This window comes from Emydura macquarii, unplaced genomic scaffold, assembly GCF_026122565.2.
Source record: "Emydura macquarii macquarii isolate MOO-44397 ecotype Brisbane River unplaced genomic scaffold, CSIRO-AGI_Emac_v2 contig_2432, whole genome shotgun sequence".
Taxonomy (NCBI): Eukaryota; Metazoa; Chordata; order Testudines; family Chelidae; genus Emydura; species Emydura macquarii.
The window spans coordinates 3,897,848-3,921,253 of NW_027132569.1; the positions used below are offsets into that span (position 1 = coordinate 3,897,848).

General features: G+C 41.1%; 1 protein-coding gene across 1 annotated transcript; it reads left to right on the forward strand.

Annotated features, from left to right (window-relative positions):
- Positions 1–12,564: 12,564 nt before the first annotated feature.
- On the forward strand, positions 12,565–13,577 carry LOC137162585 (probable G-protein coupled receptor 141). Its single transcript, XM_067562456.1, has one exon. The coding sequence runs from the start codon at positions 12,565–12,567 to the stop codon at positions 13,453–13,455; it is 891 nt and encodes a 296-aa protein (XP_067418557.1). The 3' UTR covers positions 13,456–13,577.
- The last annotated feature ends 9,829 nt before the right edge of the window (positions 13,578–23,406 follow it).

The following is a 23,406-nucleotide window of genomic DNA, read 5'->3' on the forward strand; positions in this document are numbered from 1 at the left end:
AGTGGGAGTAATTGTTGCTCTCTGTCAATCACTCTCCCCTCAATGATTTTTATCATGCTGAGAACAAGTTCTGATAACAAGTGAATGGCTGTACTGAATTTTTGATGAAAAGCATGTCTATTGAAAATCTAGTGGTAAGTGACAAATGTGAACCAGCAAAATCTGCGGGAAGCGGTAAAATTAAACTGGTGATATATTGCTTGAAATGTGCAGTTATTAAAAATAAATAACATCCTTTCTGAAAATATCAGAGTCTAGATTGGAGTTTGACTTGGCATTTTGTGTAAATGGTTCAGGAGGCTTCAAATGCTCTCAGTAATAAGTGACTGTGGGCAAAGCAAAATGTCAGTAGAGAATGTCAATAGACATGGGAAAAGTTAGGGTGGTTGTTAGAGTCAGCGCTGTTATTTTTAATAGATTTGTGAACTTCAAAAAAAGAAATCCATAGTTCATGTGTAAGAGACAAACTTATTCCTTTCTCTAAGTTGTGGGGAAGATTTAGTAATCTGGGCCTGATCCTCAACTGGTGTAAATTAGTATAGTCCATCGAAGTCAGTGAAGTAATGCTGATTTACATGAGCTGCGGATCTGACCCAGGTGCCCAAAGGACAGTAAATAGTGATTCTGCAACATACTACCTATTCGCATTTGTTTTATTTGGCATTGCACTAAGGCACTCACCTGTTAGTCACAAGTTTAAAAAAAAATGTAGATTTCTAGCGCCTGCATTATAACACAGCAGGAGTTGTGTAGTATTGATTTGCTAAAATATCCACATTCTGTCAGCTGCTTGGTATACTGCTGATGGAAATGTAAACTTTCCTCTCCCGTAAACTATTCTCTGGAAGATGGAGTGTAATACTTTATTTTTCTTAATGTCAAAAGAAAAATATAGATATATACTGTAATGAAATCCTGGCCATTAGCTTCGTGAGGATGACTGAATTTTAGCTAGGTGTAGCCAAATCTTCTGTACCTATCTAGGGCTTGAAATGAGATACCAGTTAGAACTGGGTGAAAAATGGGATTTTCTGGGACAAAGGAAATTCCAGGATATCAACATTTGTTTTCCTCCCAAATCCAGGTGAAAAGTTATAATATCAAAAATGTTAGTAGAATGGAAATTTGTGAAGAATTTCAATGTAGAAATGTTGAAACACAGTGTGATGTAATCCAGCCAGGGAGCCCAGCCCACAGGGAAAGATGGGGGCACAAGGCAACTGGATTACAGTTCCCATGAGGCACCTTAAGCAGATGCTGTTCATTGTCTAACTGTCTTGAAACAAAATGTTTCATTCCAGTTCAACAAATCCAAATGTTTTAGTTCAGATTGCTTCAATCCAAAAGCAAACATGTTGTTTTTATTTTCTTAATAGAATATCAAAAGAGTTCAGCAAAATTGAGATGTTCCCATGAAAAATTTTGATTGTGCAGAAACTGCATTTACTATTGGAAAAGAAAAATCACAAAGAAAATTCCCACCAACTCTAATACCAACGAAAGTAACATTACGTAGGCTTGCTAAGGGTTGAGTGTGGTTCTGCATCTCTGTTTTCACAGAATCCTAGAGTTTAAGGCCAGTCTAGTCAGAGTACCTAGTCTGACCTCCTGTATGTCACAGGCCATCAAACGCAACCTCCAACACCAAATGCAGCAACCAGAATTAAATTATTTCTCTTATGGCCTCACCATTTTCAGCTGAATTTATGCACTTGTTTAAAACAAATGCAGTTTACTACCCACAACCTTGTGGATACAGCATTATCTGAGTTTGCAGACAAAGAAAGGTATGGATTACTCCCATTAAGCATAGTGGCACATTAACCCTGAAGCCTAATGAAAACAAGTGAAAATATCAACGTTGTTGCATAATTTTCATAAAAAACATTCAGCTCATGTGGGTTTGTGTTGATCTTGAGTACCATGATTATTTTCCCTATCAATAATCTGACCCCAAGACACACAAACAGCCCATGCAGAAGACAAGGGACAGTGGTCTTGCTGCATAGAGCATTAGACTGGGACTCAGGAGACCTGCGTTCTGTTTGCATCTCTACTACTGGCTTGCTGGGTGACCTTGGGCAAAATCACGTCTCAGCCCTGTGCCTCAGTTTCTCCATCTGTAAAATGGAGATAATAAAGTACTTTACAAAGGAAGTTAGTATCGCGATATCCTGTTGAAAAGAGCTAGGGATTTTCTTCTTATTATTATCTGATACCTGAACATCTCCATAGTCATTACCTACTAATGAAATTACTAGGACCACGTAAACCACAACACCTTTAATGCCATTGTTTAGTGTCCTGTTGTGTAATACCACAGAGCTACGTTGCAACGTGTGCTAACGTATTGTGAAACAACAGGATGTAATAAGGTAAGATGGTATCTAAATGGTGAAAGCTTTCGTGCTTGCTTTCAAATCCAGTATTTTCTAGTCTAACAAACAACTTCAGTAGAAACCAGTAAAAGGCTCCTTAAGGGCAAAATCCACTCACAAACCCATAAGAGTGAGGAAATCCAAAGATGAGTCACACCTCTTAACACACACATACACACACCACCCCCTTTACAGGCTCCAAACCTTCAGAGACAAAGCAGCACACTGCATGTAACACATTGCAAAACCTCAATGCTCTATTGCAAATCTTCTTATTTCTGTACACACACAAGAAATGACACACTTACTATGCTCCACAGTAGTGGCAGGTGTATGCGTATGGGGGGGCAGCCCCAGATTTTCTGTAGGCCTCTCTTGCTTTTTGGTAGCACTTTTGCAGTTCTTTCCCTTTGGCCTGACATTGCTGCTTTTTCCTGTTGTACCGCAGCTTCTGCACCTCCTTTGAAACGTCTGCATGAACATCTTTATTTCTGTGGGAATTCCACAGTGCACTGCACCTTCTTGCCAAGCCAAGGAAATGCAGGACTAGACAACAGCACAAGGCATTCTTGCAGCTTTACAGGCTGCTATATCTGTGTGCTCACAAAGGGGGGCTAGCAGGAAGAGAGGCATTTCCAGAACACACTGGGGATTTTAGAACAGGAAGGGGGGACAGGCTTATGGTCACTGTGATCCCTGGGCTGCAGAGTTCAACACTGTGACCAGAGCAGTCATCGTCAAGGGGCATTGGGGAACTGTTCCTGGAGCACTGTTTCACAGGAACAGGTGATACACAGGTATCCACAGATACCAGTGGAATAGTGCCAGTAGAGGGATTATGTCATTCAGGAGATGCTTTAATTTTGACAGGCAGAAAGTAATGGTTTTACCAACAGTACTCAAAAGCGAGCACGGACTCACATAAGGATGTGCAGATATAAGGCAAGTTTTACTGGTAAAATTTTTTAGAGTAGACCTGGCCTGAGTGTCACTGCACATATAACAGCACACAACATAGGCTGATCATGCTGAGGTCCATACTGCAGGTCTGTGTGTTATAGTGTGAGCTACATTCACTCTTCTCAACAGGCCAAGGAGCAGAGACAGAACGGGCAGAAGGGAAGAGTGTCAGCTCCCACAGAGCAGACTTGAGAGCTTCATCCCCGAAATGGCCTCTGTTTGACAAAAATCTTCATCATTAGCAGAGAGGTAGAGACAGCTGAGGGGGGAGGAGAAGCTACATGCATGGGATACACATGACGGAGTGGGACACCCAACTCAAGAGAAATCGGTGGGGATATTTTTAAATAGTTAATGGATGTGGGAGCAGAGGAGACGGGTGGGAGGGGAGGAAATAAAGGAGGGTCAGTGCAGTGAGGCAGCACAGTGTCTGTTCTCTACTCACAAGTCCATCAGTGCCTTCTCACATCCCTTCCTAGAAATGTCCCCCCAGATCCCAGGAAATAACCTCAGGCACCCCAGAGGCAGTTTCAGTTTGGCAAGCTATCTGTGGCTCATCAGAGTCTCAGCCCGTGGTCCATCGAGATCACCAACTAGAGCTTCTTTGGGCAGCAATAGAACTTAGAGTTCTGATCTTTACTGCTCACCTGCTCCGTCAAACCTGCGCCAAGTCCTCTGTTGTGTTTGGACAAAGGGGCGGAGTGGGGCGCTGTTAATTAAGAAGCTAAGAGGACAGCAGCTCCAATGCCCACTACTGTCCAAGCAGCCTCAACCAGCTATGTGTCTATGGTTGGCTGGCTGAGATTCTCACGTCCCTGCTGTAGCTTCCCATATCAGTGAACCATGGTTTGCTGGATTCTCTCACAGCGCTATCAGAGACATCCCACACCCTCCCCTCCCCAATCACTTCAGCCCTGAGGAATATATAATTTATGGAATTTTTCAAAAAAAAAAGGGATAAATGATACTTTTATATATTTGAAGCATGTAAAGTATCAAAATTATACTGATTGAGGGCCCCAACCTGCAACTACTATTCACAAGGGTAGACCTCACTCACGTGAGAGAAACCCTGTTGACTTCTGTGTAAATAGGTCCTTTTGGCATAATGGCTTTAAAAGAAAACATTATATATTACAGCATTTTTTTCTGAAACAGCACAAAGTTCTGGGTCATGGAACTCAAAGGTTTCTGGGACATAAAGATCTCAGGATAAAAGACTGGGTGTTTTGGGAGCCACAGAAGAAAAAGAGCATTGTTTAGATTCTAAAATCTGAGAATCCATCGTGAAATACAAAGGGCATATGACAGAAAACATTAGGCTGACTGAATACCAGTTGCTAAGGAAACTCACAGCATGACCATTTAAGAAGTTTTCCAGAGAAAAAAGAAAAGCCAGTTGGGTAGCAAGGCTGGCTCCTTTGCTTGGAATGGAAATGAAATCCAAGGTCACGCGAGGAGTGGACACAAGGGGTTAGTACTGTAGTTAGCTTACAGGCTCCCTGGGCATGAAGACCAACAGGTCAAGCTTCAGAAGTCTGACTGATGAATGGGGGAAAGTGAGGTTTCTCTAGAATTTCCAGAATGAGATTAAGTGCCAAAGAATCTTATTATAGGATTTTATTATGGTTCTTCTTGCAAGTTCTCTTCCCCCTCCCCTGAAAGGTTGGTTTGATTTCTCCTTCAGTTTCCTGGCATAATTTAGAGGAACCTGTGGCTTGCTCTAAATTGTGTTGAATGTCCTTACCCCAAAAGGACCATTCTGGCAGATAGGGATCACTAGGGTGTCAGGGCATGCCAGCCAGGTGCCCTTTCCCCTGCCCATACCCTCTGCACTGGCTCCAGGGAGGGAAGAAAAGGCATAGAAGCTATTACTGAGGCTCTAAACCACTTGAGGATCCCTTTATGCAAGGGGAACCCAGAGACCAGATAAGATAGTTTTAGGCACAAAGCTACCTGAATGCAGCAGATCAGGGCCATTGATTTCTATAGGGTCCAAAGAAGAAAGAAACATCATGACATTTATTTAATTGAAAACCATTTATTTATTTAGGCTCAGATCCTCAAAGTTCCTTCGGTGCTTATTACCTCTCATTGATTTCAAATGAGAATTAAGCACCTGAATACCTTTGAGGATCTGGGTCTTAATTATTTCAGATTGTACAAAATAAAGATACAAATCAATGAGCATGTGGAGGACAAAACTTGATTAAGAACAGAGTGGATGTGTTTGGAAAAGCAGAAGCCATTTTACGGTTCACTTTGTAATTGTTTTTAAAACAAAGTTTGTAACTAAAAAAAAAATGCATCCAAATGGCTCTTTTTCTTTCTTGTTTTAAATAAATCTAAGAGTTTTTCTGCATAGTCATTCTTCCATAATTGTTACTTGTTTATACTGTTCTGATATGGAAAGAAACATTTCTTCATTGCTTTTTGTGGCACTATTTTCCTAACACATTGTCTTTTTGGTTTCCGGTATAGAGAGTTCACTTTTCCTCCCCTTCGCCCCTCTTTGCTGAATAAATCTTGAGTTTGTTAGCTCTCCTTTTCTCTGACACTGCTGGTGGTAGGTCAGACGGCAAGCTCATGGCAGTGAGGAGAGTAAAGAAGATTGTAAGGAAAGTTTGATTGTGTAACTGTAGTGGATCGGGGTCATCTCTCGGCATGGAAAGTCCCCAGAGACAAAGGTGGGGGACTCACGTCAGTCTAGCTGCCCAGCTCTTCAGGCAGAGCAGGACAACCAACAGTTAGGGGCTGGTTTGTAACCAGGTAGCGCCTCCAAAGTCTATAAGCCTCTGGCAGGGCAAGGTAGTAAACAGCTAGGGGCTGGCCTGTAGCTAGGTAGTCCCTCTAAAAGTCTGTGAGCCCAGTCACTCTCCCAGGGCAGGGCAGCAAGCAGCACAGTCTAGGTCTTGCAGGCGGAGGGGGCGAGCACCACCAAGGCTTCACAGGGCAGGGTGAGACTGCCACCCAGCAGTGTGGTGGGAAGGGAGGAGGGGGACGTGGGCCCTCCCAGCTCCACCGCATCCCAGCGCAGAGCCCTAACACTGGCAGAGCGTTCCCTCAGTGGGGCTCCAGCCAAAACACGCCAACCAGTGCTCTGGCACGAGCATAGCTGGACTGTGGTCAGTTACCCTGGGGCTACTTCCTCCATCCCCTTTACAATGTACCTGCCTCCAAGGGTTGTCATCTATCTCCTCGGGGTACGTTGCCTGTGGCAGTCCGACTAGCTACTCGGTGTCTGAGTAGTCGAGCTGCTGTAGTGGGTCAGGCGAGTCCTCAGTGCAACCAGTCCTCACCGGGCTCACGCTCCAGCAGTGGACAGGAGACATTCTTCTCCACCAGCGACGCTTCTCTGACAGAGCTACAGGCCAGGGCCTGGCTTTTATATTTCCTCTTCCTGTCCTGCCCCTGCGCTTCTGGCGGGCAGGTTGTGCTATTCCTGGGTCTGCCCACCAAGTGGCATGGGTTGTCCCTTCAGCGTCAGCCTCAATTGGAGGCCACACCGCTTCGTTACAGTAACCCTCCAATTTTTATTTATTTATTCTTTTAAAAAATCCCCAGAACTAGCAATGCAGCATCCCTGGTTTTTCTTTGTTTTCTGTCATTCCAGTGATGAGTTGTATGTCCTTTGTCTAAATCTACTTCGATAGACTGGATTTCTACAGCAAAGTTTCAGTCAAATGGTGGCACACATTGAGGGACATCCATCTCACATCCAGTAAATGAACTACGGAAAGGGTGACAGATATCTGTAAAAATTGGAAAAATCATAACATAGGTATGTACAGTAAATGTCTGTTCTCCTAGCTAATATATTTAATCACTGCAGTTTTCTTTAAGCAGACATTTATTTTAGAAGTTTCATGTGGGTCTGCTGGTTTGTTAGAGTGTGGATATTTTAGTTACAGTCAATCACAAATCTATACCATGAAGAACCATAGAAATGTAGGGCTGGAAGGGACCTCAAGAAGTCACCAAGTCCAGCCCCCACACTGAGGTAGAACCAAATACACCTTGACCACCCCGACAAGTGTTTGTCTAACTGTTCTTAAAAATAATGGGGATTCCACAAGCTCCTTTGGAAGCCCATTCCACAGCTTAACTACCCTTATAGTTAAAAAAAAAAAGGACAGTGATCAATTGTTCTCCATGTCCACTGAACATAGGATAAGAAGTCCTGGGCTTAATCTGCAACAAGGGAGGTTTAGGTTAGGTATTAGGAAAACTTTTCTAACACTCCTTAACATATCCAAAGACGGTTATCAGGTCCCCCCTCAGTCTTCTTTTCTCAAGACTAAATATACCCAGGTTTTTTTAACCTTTCCTCAGCCAGCAGGTTTTCTGAACCTTTTACCAGTTTCGTAGGTCCCCTCTCTGCTCTCCCCAATTTGTACACATTTGTCTCAAAGAGTGGCACCCAGAATTGGACACAGTACACTAACAGAGAACTCACCAGTGCTGTGTAGAGCAGGATAATTACCTCCCATGTCTTACATACGATAGTACTGTTAATACATTGCAGAATGATGTTAGCCTTTTTCACACCTTCATCGCATTGACTTGTATTCAATTAGTGATTTACTATAACCCCTAGACCGGTTTCAGCAGTACTATCACCTAGCCAGTTATTACCCCATTTTATAGTTGTGAATTTTATTTTTCCTTCCTAAGTGAAGTACTTTACATTTGTCTTTAGGTAATTTCCTCTTGTTGATTTTAGACCAATTCTCCAATTTGTCAAGGTTGTTTTGAATTCTAATCCTGTCCTCCAAAGTTTTTGCAACCCCTCCCAAATTGGTGTCATCTGCAAATTTTATAAGCATACCCTTAATTAGAATTAGTCAAAAATAATTAGAATGAATCAAAAACCCTGTCACCCTTTCTTTTTAACATAAAAGGGCTTTTTTTGACTAAATGAAAACTTCTGTGAAAAAATTGTATTTTTAAATTTTTCCAGGTTTTTGGTTGGTAAAATTTTGGTTTGGGGTTTTCAGTTTTCAGTTGTTGTGAAAGCCAAAACAATTTCTATTTAAAATATCAAGAAAAAAGGAAAATTTTCATTCTCATTGAAATTTGGAGGAGGGAAAAGGTCCCCATTTATTGTACAAAGAATATATATGCCTCTTCCATGGAGTCCAGCCTTTGGATCATATGAAAATCTGCAAGAAGATGGAGGGCAATTCTGCTAGTCCTGATACAGATATTTATCACAGGGTAAATTTTGGAAAGACAAATGCTATATATATATACACACACACACACATATACACACAGTATAGACAGAGACAGCGAACCAAATTCATTATTCAACACAGATTATAATACATTTTAGAGGCCTTGTCAAATTTGATTTTTTTTAAATGCTATTACAAATTTGCCTGATTAAGGTAATAGTGTTGATGTAATAAACTTAGACTTTTGACTTGGTACCACATGAAATTTTTATTAAGAAACTAGAATGACACATAATCTACATGACATACATTAAATAGATTTAAAACTGACTAACTGGTAAGTCTCAAAATGTAATTGTACACAAGGATCCAGTGGCTGGAAGTTGAAGCTAGACAAACTCAGACTAGGAATAAGGTAATAATTTTTTTAACAGTGAGGGTAATTAACCATTGGAACAATTTATCAAGGGTTGTATTAGATTCTCACTCACTGGAAATTTTAAATCAAAATTGGATATTTTTCTAAAATGTTGTAGTTCAAATAGGAATGAATTCAGGGAAGTCCTATAGCTTGTGTTATACAGGAGGTCAGACTAGATAATCACAATGGTCATTCTGTCTTTAAAATCTATTAATTTATGAAACATCAATACTGAAACGTATCACAAAAATCTTTTTGTTAATCACTTTTATGAAAGACTTTTGTTTCTGGACTCCTGCCTAGTACAATCTGCTACCTCCTCTGCTGAAACAAAATGTAGATATTTTGATGATTTCCTGAAAGACCCCAACATCAACAGATGCCTCTTTGGTTTCTAGATGATGCCAAATGAGATGGTTGTGCGTCTTTGTGCTACTGTTCTTCAAAACACCTGTCTCCCAAAAGTTTAGCCAAATCCAAAACATTTAGTGCAGAGAAGGATTTGAGATTTGCTTCTGATCTTGCGTAATACCACTGAGCATGATGTAGCCAGGGTGGGAGGGAACCAGGAAAGGAAGGAAACACAAGTCCCACCCAGAAGAGAAAATCTTTTGTTTATATATATATATATATATATATATATATATATATATTACAAGGTAGCTCCAATCCCCTTCCACCTTCATGGGCATAGAAAGCTGGTATAATTCTGCAATACAGAGGTGAGGGCCAGGATGAGGCAAGCCTGTGCAGCAACAAAACACAATCCTGCAGAGAATCTCTAGTGTGGAGGAGTCTTTTAGAGGTGGGACTGAGACAGTATATCTACAACTACATAGACTGAGTAGGGAAACCACATAGGAGAGGGTTATCTTTCATAGAAACTAGTGCTACCCTGAGGCTGCAGTGGTGGCCACAGAGTGGGCTTCTCTGCTGTTTCTCAGCCTGTGTCTGATATTTGTCTGTCCTTTGACCCTAATATAGAGCCTATTTCTTGGTCTGAGCACAGGTTCCAAGATTATGGTCTAATGTCATAAAGCATTATCTATCTATATAAAAGACTTCATGTTCTCATTCCATGGGTCTCCTGCTAAAAGTTACGTCTGTAAGATTCTGTGAGATTCTGTGAGATTCTGGTCACTGTGTTCTGGCTCTTTGGGTGTCTGTACAGTAGGAAACTTATAAGAGGGTAGCAATTTTCTCTGTGAAGCATATTATGCTGTGTCACGCTATGCTGTGTATTCTCAGCATAAATAGGTTACAACTGGATGGCTGTAACGGTGGTGGGCAGATAAGCTTATTTTGCTTGCATTAACATCACTGTTGGTGAATGCTTTGTACGCACAACGAAGATGAGCCTTTCTACAGAATCCTTGCAAAGATAGCACGTAGGTTTTCCATAATGCTGTGGAAACCTACATTACAATGCATTGGTATGTACTGGAGGACATCGGTAGGTTTTTGGCTGTCTCAATAGCAGAGGTGTGTGAAAAATTCAATATATGGTGTTTCCACTTTGTTTCTTCTATGGGAATACTGAAAAGGTTTCTTTGTGTGAACTTGAGAAGCAACCATCAGGGGTCACCCAACTCCAGTCATAGAACTACTGCTGATGATAAAGATAATCATATGTCTTTCATAGCAACCCAGATTAGCAGCAGTTGCCTTCTGTACAGTAGTATTTGAAAAGTGTAAATACACATTTGAAATTGAGACTATGTGATAATGCAACATTAGAGACATGTTTTCTAATTACAGTTTGACATCTTAAAAAAGTAACATACAAACAACTGTTGCTAATCCCTTCTGGTCTGTACATTTTAAAGCCAAAATGCAATGTTATAGAAGTGGCAACAGTTAGAATAGGAAGGAATTTGTACGGTTTCCTTTCCGGTGCAACAGTTGAAATATATTGTAAATTGTAATTCCTTTTAAAAAAAAATCCCTTTTGTGACACATTTTACTTGCTCATAATTCACTGGAAAAATTTTGAGAGAACTTCATTTTGAGTTACAAATATAATTTTAACCTATAAAATACAGAGTCAACAATTACAGAGTCAATATTTACCAGCAATTCCTCTATGGAATCTAAGGTCCCACGGTTATTGCTGACACTAGATATAGTGTCTAGATATAGTGAAATAATTAATGCTTTACATATGTTGAGGAAACAGTTAAAGTAAATATTGACTTTTTAAACAGTGGCTAGTATGTACAGAGAGCTCAGATATTACAATGATAGACACTCTAAAAATGAGTTAATAGCTAAAATCTGTATAAAAATGAAGTAATTGAGAAACATCACATTGTTAATGTCCCATTGCAACTGAAACCTGCTGTTAGAAATATTAAAGATATTTCCTCTTTTCCATAAATGAGGAAACTGTTAAATAGTTTTTTGACAGTCAAAATGTATTTTTCTTAAAATGGAAAATCACCTAAAATATCAGATAGAGGAACTACTTTATCGTACTGCAAAGCTAACAGCACTTTGATGTGAAAATAAAACCAGGTCAGGTCTTATGTTGTAAGACCCAGGAGTCAAATTCAAACAAAAGTGCTTCACCCACAAGGACTTGGGCGAAGCTGGGAAGGGGTGAACCCCCAATCCAGGGCACATGTGCCATATCCAGCTACTGCTGAGTATGTGAAGGAATACTGGATTCAACTTACTTGCTTGCTCCAACACTATGTGCCCATGTAGTCCTGTGGTCTGCCCATTGCACGTCACCTTCCAACATGTCAAGATCCTATCTTTCCTGTGAGCTGTAGAGATCTGCCATGGCTCTATTTTCTGTTGCATGTATTAATAGTCCCCCCCCCCCCATCCCATTCCCCCTCTCTCCCCCGGATTGCAAAGATATCCCTATATATGCAGCAGAACTACAATTTTCATTTTGCTTTTGGTCCTTTCAAGGGTGCATAAATACTTCCAAATTTGCTCCTATGTAAAAATACAACAAATTGTATTTGGTAAATGTGACATTTGTGACTTTGATGGAGCAGCATGTGATTAACTGTAGCATCTGGCCCTCAAATAGAATATTTATGTCATAAATAAATTAAAAATCCCTAGCTCTAATGAATAAATAGAGGGATTCTAACAACATCTTATGTCTTCTTCATGATCACCAAATAGATCCTCTATGGTAAAGATCTGAATTGTTAACATAAATGGGGCTGATAAGGATAGTACTCAAATAATTTGGCCAAGGAGCAGAGCTTTCTGCCTATCTTTGTTTTGAAATATGAGTCACGTTTTAAAGTACATGGCTGATAACATTTTCATACCCTGAACATCTTCTCCCCCTAACCTATGTATATGCTTGGTTTTTTCCATCTTTAAATTCAATTTTCACAGCCATTCTTTCCTAACCAGTAGGAACTCTGAACTGCATTTCCTAACAGAGCACATTTCAGTAGTGGAGAAAATCATTTGCAATAGCTGATGTCATAAATGAGATAATCCAAGCACTTCTAGATTATGTATGTACCCTGGAGCCAGAACCGAGCTGAAGGCTCAGTTTGCTTTTCAGACGATAGCTCTTTGGTTTCAAATCTCACTTTAAACTTTAATGACATTGATGTCTTCTTTTTTAGAGTCCAAAAGGGAGATGTTCAGGACCATGCCTGGAGAAACTACAAACCTTGACACTGCACATTACATATTGATTACGATGTATACAGTAGCATTTATTGGAGGTACAACTGGAGCCATTGCAATGTCATTCTTGCTCGTTAAAATGAACACTCTGTCAGTGACCACTGCAGCAATCGTAAACCTCGTGGTGGTGCACAGCCTTCTTCTCCTAACTATGCCATTTCGGCTTTATTACTATATCAGTCAGAAGTGGATTTTTGGACTGGCCTTTTGTAAAGCTGTGAGTGCTATGCTGCATATCCACATGTACCTCACTTTTCTATTCTACATAATCACGCTTGTTATCAGGTGGCTCATTTTCTTTCAGCTGAAGGACAAGGTGGAGTTCTACAGGAAGTTGCATGCTGTGGCTGCTAGTGCTGCAGTGTGGACAGTGGCCATTGTGATTGTCCTGCCCTTGTTCATTTTTCGGTATGGGAGCACTGGGCAGTATGAAAATACCACCTGTTTTCAGTTCCAAAAAGAAATAGAGAAGGAGAGTGTGAAGGCACTGAACTATGTTATGATCACTGCTGTAGCCTGTATCACATGTGTCCTATTGGGCTTGCAAGTCTTCATCATTCTAAAAGTGGTGAAAAAACTTTCAGGCTCTGTCTGGTCACATCAAGAATTCTGGGCCCAGATGAAAAGTTTGATTTTTGTATGTGTGATAATCATTTGTTTCCTTCCATATCATCTCTTTAGGATCTATTACATAGTGCACATGAATGACAACAAGCAATTAGAGAATTACAATGAAATCTGTTTGAGTATAAGTGCCATCAGCTGTCTTGATTTGTTGTCATTTGTTATAAGCGGAACCCATTTCTTTAAGCAAAAGATTATTATGCTTCGAGACAGACTTGTATGCTGTTAGCTTCATTCATGTTTAGAAACCATCTTCCACACTACAGTGTTTAGGTGGGAGGAAGACATATGGCTTTGTCTGTATTTTTAGAAAATTATAATTTGTGGAGACAAGTAAAAAAACATGATAAATTATGTCATCTATTTATTTTATATGCCTTAAACACAGTACCAGCATAACAACATATATTCTTTGAGTAGGTGAAATAATTACCACTGTGCACAGTACCAGCCTTGTAGACTTATGGTCACTGTATCCAATCCTATTCCACAGAAGAAAAAGAAGCAATAGCCCAAGATCATTTGTAAAGAATGTATGGAGAAAAAAATAAAACACAAAATCAATGCATAGGAGCTCATGTAATAAATATATATACTTTTGAAGTTCCTATATCTGTATAGATTATGTATACTGTTTGCATGTTATTTATTAACAACAATCTGTAATAGAATGTGGTGGTTCTGCAGGTCTTTGTTGAGGAATCTGGGGCCTGAAATGTGGCTTTCTAGTTCAACTGTACAACTCCTAAAAAGCACACAGGAAATGTATCTCTTAACATTTTTTTCCTGAACTTATTCTTTTGAAAATGGTTTTATTATGGGAGGGAAAGGTCTGATTTCTGATTTAATCACTGGCCACTATGTTCAGTATTGGCAGTTCAAATCAAAAGCCAATGTTTATTTCTTTATTCACAGAATTGTCCAATTTTTTCAAGAGCTCATTTAGTTAATGCTGCAGATAATTTAATTTAGATTATTATTCAGACAGCAGTTGTGTTGTCTCCAAGATAACAATAATTTCCTTTTCTATTTTGCTTTTGCCCAGTTTTGAAGGCCATAGTCTGGCCTCTCAATGTCCCTGGGATAGAATTAGTTCTACGAATTTTGTGATCTGTGCAAGTAAAAAAGGTAAAAACATGGGCTATATGTGGTATGATTGAGCAGTTATGTTTCACAAGTATAGATGCATCACGAGTAGTGAGGATTTTTTTTTAAACCTAGAATTATCCATTATGAAGCAAAGGAAAAAAAAACCTTAAAAAATCACTTTGTGGATGATACTTCAGTCTTCACAGATCTACTGTATTGTACATGTCCAATGAACATATATCGTTGATAGCTGTAGCTCAAAATAGTGGATGCTTAATTTCTATTTCTGTTTCTTCTTGCCTTCAGCATCAAGTTCACACTTCTCATCCAGAGTCAGTTGAATAATATGTGAATCATTTGGCAAATTTGGTGGTATTGGATAAATTATCTGATTAATCCTTTTTCATGTCTCTGCCTAAGCCCTCACCTCAAGACTGCACAACTTCATCCTTTCATTTCCTTTTCCTTCCCCTTTTGTTGTCTATACTCCAAGTATATTGGTGCTCTGATGTCCCTTTGTTGATGTCTACAATTTGCCTCTCTGTGCCGTCTTCTCTCATGCTTGGAACTCCCTCCTTTTCTTTCAGTAAGTCTGATGATGCTACAGCATCCTGAATTGACAGAGACTGAGTAATTCTCATGTGCAACAATGAGTTGGAGTCATTAACAAAGTCTACAACACCAGGGAGAGAAGGAGAAAAATGAAATTGTGTTTGTATTTTTTCTATATCATCTTTGGCATGCAGAACATACCTTGTATGGGATTTGTAGAACAACTTATATCTTTGCAACACTGTATAAATGTTTTATAATAACAATAATAAATGTGCTTATGAGCCAAACCACCACATCTTTTCATTCAAGTCTTTCCTACAAATATGCATAAATTAAATAAAAATTGTTTTATATTTAAATTTTGTAAAATTTTATTCTCAAAACAGATCGTTACATACAATAAAATGTTGACACGAAGTAAATATAATCTTCATACATTGTTAAAAATCATATGTAATTTAAGTAATTATTTTAAGAATACACATACCACACAATGCAGTTACTGGTTTCTCTCCTCTTGTTGCAGTTTGTGAGCTTCACCCAAAGGGGGATGCAGTTGAGTCAAAAGTTTGTCATGCCAGAGTATGTTATTTGTTGACATTCAGTATTACAAAATAAAAAACAGGTATGACAAAATAAAAAACAGGTATGATGCCTGGATGGGCCACACAGAAAATGCCACTTTCTGGGCAGAGTGCAAGAAACAAGGCAGATAATCCCCAAAACTGGTGGTTTATTCTATAATTAGATTCACCAAGCCTGTAACAAAAGTGCTTCTGTAATACCACACTGGTTAACCTGAAGCCAAATACAGTCCCCATTAGGCATTCCAGCCCTTGGATCCCATCTGGACAACCAAGTCTAATATAATGATGGTTACAGAAAACCTTATTCACCGTACTTGAAGTTCTTCCAATTCCAAAGGATCGGACACATTACCCATCAGGTCAAATGAATATTTTAGAACTTACCCAAATACACACTTACAGCCAATCCTTAATAATTAAATCTAAGATTTATTAATAAAAGAAAGAAGAGAGTTATCAGTGATTAAGAGATCAGTATACATACAAATGTTCTTAGGTCAGTTTCATAGCAGAGACAGTGAGGCTGCTGATTTCTAAAAGTCTTTCTGGAATCAATTCAAAGGGTTATAGTCCAAAAGGCAGTTCAGGTGTAGCATCTATTAGAGTTTTTCCATGAGAATTCCAGGATAATCCAGGTATCTACCTGGAGATGTTGGTCCTATGGCAGCCTTAGATCTTCCCTATTAAAGTTTAAGCAGACCAGAGATGAAAGGATCAGACCTGAAGCTTTCCTTTATAGTTGAAGCAGGCCTGGTCACTGGCAGGCAACTCCATTAGGTGGGCTTTGAAGAAAGTGAGCTGCTAGTTTTTCATCTCTATTCAATGGATCCTTCATCAGACAATATATTTAGCAAGAGCCATTCAAACTAGCAAGATAGTTTACATGCGGAATTATAAATTTCAGAGAGAAATGAAGACATTACACCACAAGTCCCACCTAAATGATAATATCCCCTTTTGATCTCCAAGTCAATAGAATACAGGATATAGGAACAAGAGTTAGTGTCTACCAACTAATTAGATCACATTGCTAGATTTCTAACAGGATGCAGATAAACAGACACATTTAGCACTTACTCTTTGGTTTTCTAACAATACAGGCAAACAGGTTAAAGATTCTAGTCTACTTAACATGGTTTTGATAACTACAAGGAATAACCCTGTATATCATCTTAATACCCTTCTTATATGGCCTTAAGGGTTACTTAAAGGTCACCCAGCTTGCTGATTTGTTACAACAAATATTGGAAATAACTTGAAAAGCACATCTGACTTGTTAGAAGACATGTGCCTCTGTAGTAAGCAAGCCTTAGTTAATAGGCCAAATTTGAACAGTGTACGTTTTGTATTTTTTTAGATCATTTGGTCTGACAGCCAATCCTAAATTTCAAAATAGGTGTATTTTTAAAGAGTTTATGTATAAAAAAAATTAAGTAATTCATCAAGAAGATAATTATGAAAATTTAGTCTATAAAGAGCAATTGACCCAAATTCAGTGAAAAATAACAATATTTCAATTATTTAGCAGCGGGGGTGTTTTCCTGTTTTAAATGGAAATTGGAATACAACCTCAGCTATATCACAAACAGAGCTGCCATAATAATAATTATATTCTAAAGTATAATATATAATTATATTGTTCGTATTATCCTGAAATAACCAGGAGATCTGAATGAGAAATAATTTGCTTTTGTATATCTGATTTTTTTTACTCCAACTAATACATTTCAATAGAGTGTGGAATTAATTAATGATTGCTTCTTATTACTAATGTAACCCAAATGTTTGTAGCAAGCTGTATAATTCCATGAGATACGTTCACAACGTGCAATCTTTTGCTAAATAAAAAGTTGCATAAATGCTGTAGCACCATTAATGTCCAGCAATAGTTCTGTTCAGGGTGGCTGACTGGACATTACACCATTTCATGCATTTTAATTTGCCTGAACAATAACTGACCTGGAAACTCACGTAGTCACAAAAAGAGATAAGGAGAAATAATGGTACATTGTTATCTGAGAGTGTGATTCCTAGTTTGTTCGCTGCTGTCACAGGATTGCTAAACATTACACTGCCCAACAGGATATCTTTTGATGAAGGGCATTAATGTTCAGTCTGTTAAGTCATCTGAAAAGCTGAAGATTTGTATGTGCTTTCTGAGAGGGCATTATTTGTAACAAAATAGCAGTGTTGGTGGGGGGGGGAGAGAATTATAAGTGATGAGACTAGAAAGGTACATGAGCAAAATTTTAACTCTATTGAGGTGATATATGTCAGGCAGCAGCAATTACAACAAATGAAAAATCTGAGAGGTGAAATTAGGAAGTAAACTCTGTAACAGCAATAAGTAAAACCAAACTGTAGAAAAATGCATGTTTGTTTGGGAAAAAGTAAATGTGCAATGTGTTACTATCAAATTCCAAATCTAACCAAGATAATGGGTCACTAGAGATCACATTTAAATATACAATGTGTGTGATAAGAAGCGGCAACGGAAGGCATATGGAAACATACTGTATGCAAAATGTATCACCATAACAACAACTTATAAAAAATATGTAGGCAAAAAGGAATATGTGAAACAAATGCAGTTAGTGATTAAGTGATTAATAAACAAAATCTTTATCAGGACCAAGTTTCACTTCTTTTAATGTCAGAGGTTATTTTTGCTGTTCCTGGAAAATCCAGATCTGACAAAAGTAGCAAGCACCACAGACTTGTGTAGCAGATCAAAGTATGTCAAGAACAGTGAATTTTGTCAATTTATACTAGTGTTGCTAAATGTTCCAGATAATATAATGGCAAGTAGACGATGTATAAGCACCAAGCTAGATGCAACAAAGTAAAGACCTAGCCATTGCAGGGGAGATTTACGTCAGTGGCAGTGTTACCATTGGTGTCTTCTGCAAATGTTCTGCTGGGAGGAAGGAGGTTTTCAATTCCACTGGAGAACTGTAGGTAGAATTTTCCTCAGAGAGGCAAAGACTCAGTAGATTCTCCCACAGTCAGAGTGTAGCAGATTCACGCAGGGCCCTCCTGCTGCTCAGGTCCTCTGCTCCCAGAAACCACTCACAAACTTCGGCTTCATGCTCCCACCAGTGTATTTTATTTACAGGTTGTTACTGACCACTGTCTATTGACACATTCCAGCCTCAGGGGCCTCAGAGTTTCAGTCACTGACCAAGAGAAGCTCACTCTCCTACTGTGGCTTCTCTCTTTCAGGCTGTTTGGCTGCCTCCCCCTCCCCCCTGCACTGCCTTCCTGTGAGCCTTTATAGTGGCTCACTAACAAGCCCAGCAGCTGCGCCTCATCGGCCCACTCTGTGCAGGTTTACGCAGCGTATTCCAGTTCCCCTCAGTTAGGGCTCCAGTACTATTTGAGTACCAGGATGTGTGCGGGCGCAAGCCCATCCACAGCTAAAAGCCCCTCTCCCAGCCTAAGGGGAGGAGCTACTGACCTGGACTCAACTAATTACAGGGGAGAACAAATGAAAAAACAGGGACGGGCATGGAGGCCAAAGGGCTAAATGAAGGGAACCTGAAGGGGACATCAAGCAGAGAACCCCGGACAGTGCCCACTGCTCCTTAAAAGTAGCCAAGGAGTCAGTGGCCATGGCCCAGAGGAACTCTGCTCGGAGAGGTGATCGGATGGAGGAACGGAAGGAGGCCCCACAGTCACAGAGCACCTCCCCGGCCAACTTCCTCTACCTGGTGTTGTAGATGGCCAGCTTGGCCAAGAGGAGGAGAAGGCTGATGAGGAGATCCCACGACTTTGTGGGGTCGCAGATGGGGTACGCGTAGGTCAAGAGGTGTGGGGAGAAGAGCAGCCAGAACCTCAGAAGGAGGTTCTGGAGGAGCCAGAATAGGGGCTATGACCTGGCACACTCCAGATAAATATGCACCCCAGGGTCTCCCTCATGCTGCAAAAGGGACAGGCTTTGGGACAGGGGGGTGAACTGCACCAGGTACACATCCGTGCTCACGGCTCCTTGAAGGAGCCGCCGGCCGATATCCCCGACGGGCCGTGGAAGCAAGGTGGAATACAGACTGGCCCACTGGGGTCTCTCGCCCTCGACAGGTAGTAAGAGGTCCTGCCACTTGGTGTCAGGACAGGACACAAGGGCAAGGAAATGAAGAGTGTGGAGCACAAGCGTGTGGAGACGTGCCTGTGGCACGGTTTGGAAGTGTGTTGGCTGCAGATCCCGCAGCCAGCTCAGGGTGTGCAGAAGGGGTGGTCGGGGGGACTCACAGGGCAGGGTCTCGATGAAGAGGTCCAGAAGACCCAGGGTGATGGGCAGGCGGGGAGCACCCTCCATCAGGACCCGCTCAAGGTAGGCCTGAGCAGCAGGGGACAAGGCTGCCCTCACCTTCTGGAGTATGCTCCGGGGGGTTCGAAGGGTGGAGAGTCCCATGCGCCGACCCAGCGCTTAGGGATCTGCCCAGTCCCCACGGTCGTAGTCCAAAAGGTCTCCGATCTTGGTGACGCCTGCCAGGACTAGCCTCTGGTGCACTGAGCAGGACTCCACCACCTGCACATTGAGATGGGGATTGTGTATTTGGGGTTCCACGAGGTGATCCGCCCCCTTGGTGGCTGCCACGGACCTGGTTGCGGAGACCAGCCTCCAGTCTGGAGGAGGTCCTGGTAGAAGACTGGCAGCTCGGAGAGGTCTAAGAGAAGACCCCTCGGGTGGAGAAAAAATAGCTGCCGGTCGTATCGGAGCCCTCGGAGGCGGCAGAGGAAGTTGTGCACCGGTGCACTCTACGCTGGACTACTCACACTATAAAGGAGTCTCTGCAGGGCCTGGAGGCAGGAGGTGTGGACCTGTCTGCAGACACAGCACAGGCCCTGTCCACCTTCCTCCAGGGGGAGACTCAGGAGCCCTGAAGAGACCCAGTGCAGTCCAGGCCAGAAGAACTTCAGAACTGTCTTCTGGAGGTTGGCCAGGAAACTCGGGGTAGGGACCAGGGTGTTGAGTCAGTGCCAGAGCATTGAATGGACCAGCTGGTTAAGCACCAGTGCCCTTCCCCACAGAGAGAGGCACTGGAGCAGTCCTGTCCACCTCTGGAGCCGCTCAGCCACTCTGTCCTCCAAATCCTGCCAGTTCTCCGGCAGAAGGGTGGGTGGCAGAAAGGTACATGCCCAGATAGAGCAATGGACCCGTGCTCCATTGGATGGCCTGAAGTGCGGGTGGGAGGGAACTTACCTGCCACCCAGCCCTGACCATCAGGCCAGAGCTCTTGACCCAGTTGACCCGGGCAGAGGAGGCTGCCAAGCAGACAGCTTGGCAGGCCTCTACCCACACCAGGTCACCCAGGTCCTGACCTATGACGAGCACGTCATCGACATATGCTGAGAGCACCACCCACAACTCTGGCTCACAGAGCACCAACCCATTAGTGTTCCAGTGGCAGGATGCTGACTCAGCCTGCTTTCATTTGGCACCCTGTCACACAGAGCATGTTAATTTTCAGACAGCATCACCCATATTTGTAGGTCACAGTATCCCCCCCTCCACTCCCATACACACACAACCATCTGAAAATGGATTCTAGCCACTTTGCATTGCCATAACTCATTCCCCCTGGGAAGAAGTTTTACCACCAGAAACCTCTGCCAGGTCTTACCATTGTGTAAACCACTGCTGAAATTGGTCCTATGTTTCTCCAAAAATTTTAAGTGGTTCCAATAAAGTTAAGTGGATAAAAGATCAAACTTCAAGCAGGAAGGAGAGAAACTAAAAAAACAGTCACTATGAACCATACAAAAAGCCCTTCTAGAAACAAGAGATGAGAAATTCTCCTTTAGTCATGGAGGAACAAACATTGTACAACAAACTTTTATATCCTCAGGAGACCCTTTGGTACTTCTGAAGCCCCCTTCTAAACAAGAGGTGGAAGAATGTAGAGAAATAATAAATACTAGCCTAACAACCAGAAGCAGGACCCTATCATCCTCAAGATGACGGTTGTACTGCAAAGCAGATTGCTTTATTACCTGTACTAATGGTTCTGCAGGACAAATTGAGTTATGCCTTCAACAATTACTACTGTACAACTCCACTGTCTTCAAATTATGGCCTCAGTCACCTATGTAACATGAAGGTCATCAACTGGCTTTGGAATTTAACAAACAATACTGCATCTGATGCAAAAGGAAGAACAGAATTCAGTTCCGTCATTCTTAGGTGTGTTGACTCTGCAGGGATAGCAGGAGTAAAAATCAAATGTTTAAACTTAAGTCCACAGATAAGAGTCTAAATACACTATTGAGAAAGAAGTTGCCATTTTTAAACATAGTCACCTTCTTACAGTGCCTGAAGTTGGGCTAGGTGGTTTACAGAAACAGAAAGACAAGAGCCATACATCATAGTGACTGGATAGATGGCAAGTCATGTTTATAACTTTTGATTTAATGAATTTTATTTTATATGTTTAAAAAAAAAAATTAACTGACTCCATATCATTTAACTGTATGTATAGCTGCTGGTCAATCTTGCTATGTGTTCAGGTCAGCGTTACGCTCACTCTCCCTTCCCTTATTCCTTCCAATTCTTCATTACACCACTTGTTGCGCTACCTTAAACTAGACTGTAAACTCCTGGTCCTGAAGTATAGCTGCTAGACAAGGCAGCTTGAACTCTCACCATGGGTGATGCTTTCTGAACTGTTGTCAGTAGGCAAGGAACCCTGGAACTCTTGCCATTGGTCGACTGTAGGATGTAATATGTAGAATGTATGTTTTTGGTGTTGGCACTTGTGAAAAGATGCCTGCTTGTCTGGCAAGGAAAGAGAACAGCCAGGTAAAAAGCTGAGCCAGCAGTCCAATCAGTTAAACAACGGAGTTAGCAAACTAATCTTAGTGCTAGGCAAAAAAAGTGTTTCTACAATATATAACGAATGACTGTAACAGCATATTTAAGGTGAGCACCTGAACATGCATTTAACCCTATGCTGTGCCCTGTCTCGGTGGACTGATCACTCACTGAAGCAGCAATTAAATAACATACTTCTTCAGCTCAAGAGTCTGTCTGTGAACCTGTGCGTTCTGCATGGCGGGAAAGAACTGGTTAATAGTGACACTTCCTGAACTGTGGATGCTAGGCAAGGTGGCCTGGAACTTTTGCCAGTGGGTGACATGTCCCTGAACTATAGCCACCAGGTGTGATGACCTGAGACTACCATATTTAGGCAATAGTACCATCTGTGGGCAGACCACCACACATACGCACCCCCTCACAGACATTAACAGCTGCGTAGGTGGTGGAATGGAAAGTGATTTAGTTAATTACTTCATATTAAATGCTTTTTTATCCTTCCTAGTCTCTTATAACAAAAATAAACTTATTAAAAGGGAAACACAAGTCTGAAAGGACTTTGCTGAATGGTTCATTTGGAGCCTGTCTCATATTTCATTTTGCAGAGGGTGGCTTAAACTGTTTTAATTAGCTGGAAGGCCCATCTATACTTTGGGGAAGTAATGTTCTCACAGTTACAGTAATTGCTCAGTTGTACTCAAGAAGGAAACAGAGGGTGAGAAAAATTTGAATCTGCTGATGCAGAGAGTTCTATTCTACTCTGATTCCCATATGGCACTCATCCCCATAGTACATGAGCACCTTGATTGATTGCATTGTCTGTCTTTTACCCTCATGAAGTGGACATGAGGTATAGGCAGACATATGCCATGTGTATCCCCACTTATATCATAATAAAATAAGTATGACACTCTTTATTGGGGACAGCATTTCTAGCGGTGTGATGATGGTGGTGGGGTTTTTGTTTGTCTTTCATCAGTCTGACAAAAGTGGAGCTGCTTTATATTGATTTCAGTGAGGGGAAGTTAGCCTATACTATGTTATAAGACTTTCCTGTTTTAATGTATTGATTTTACTTATAATGGGGCTGTGAGATGACTGAATAGGGAAGTGAAACAATGACTTTTCAGAAGAA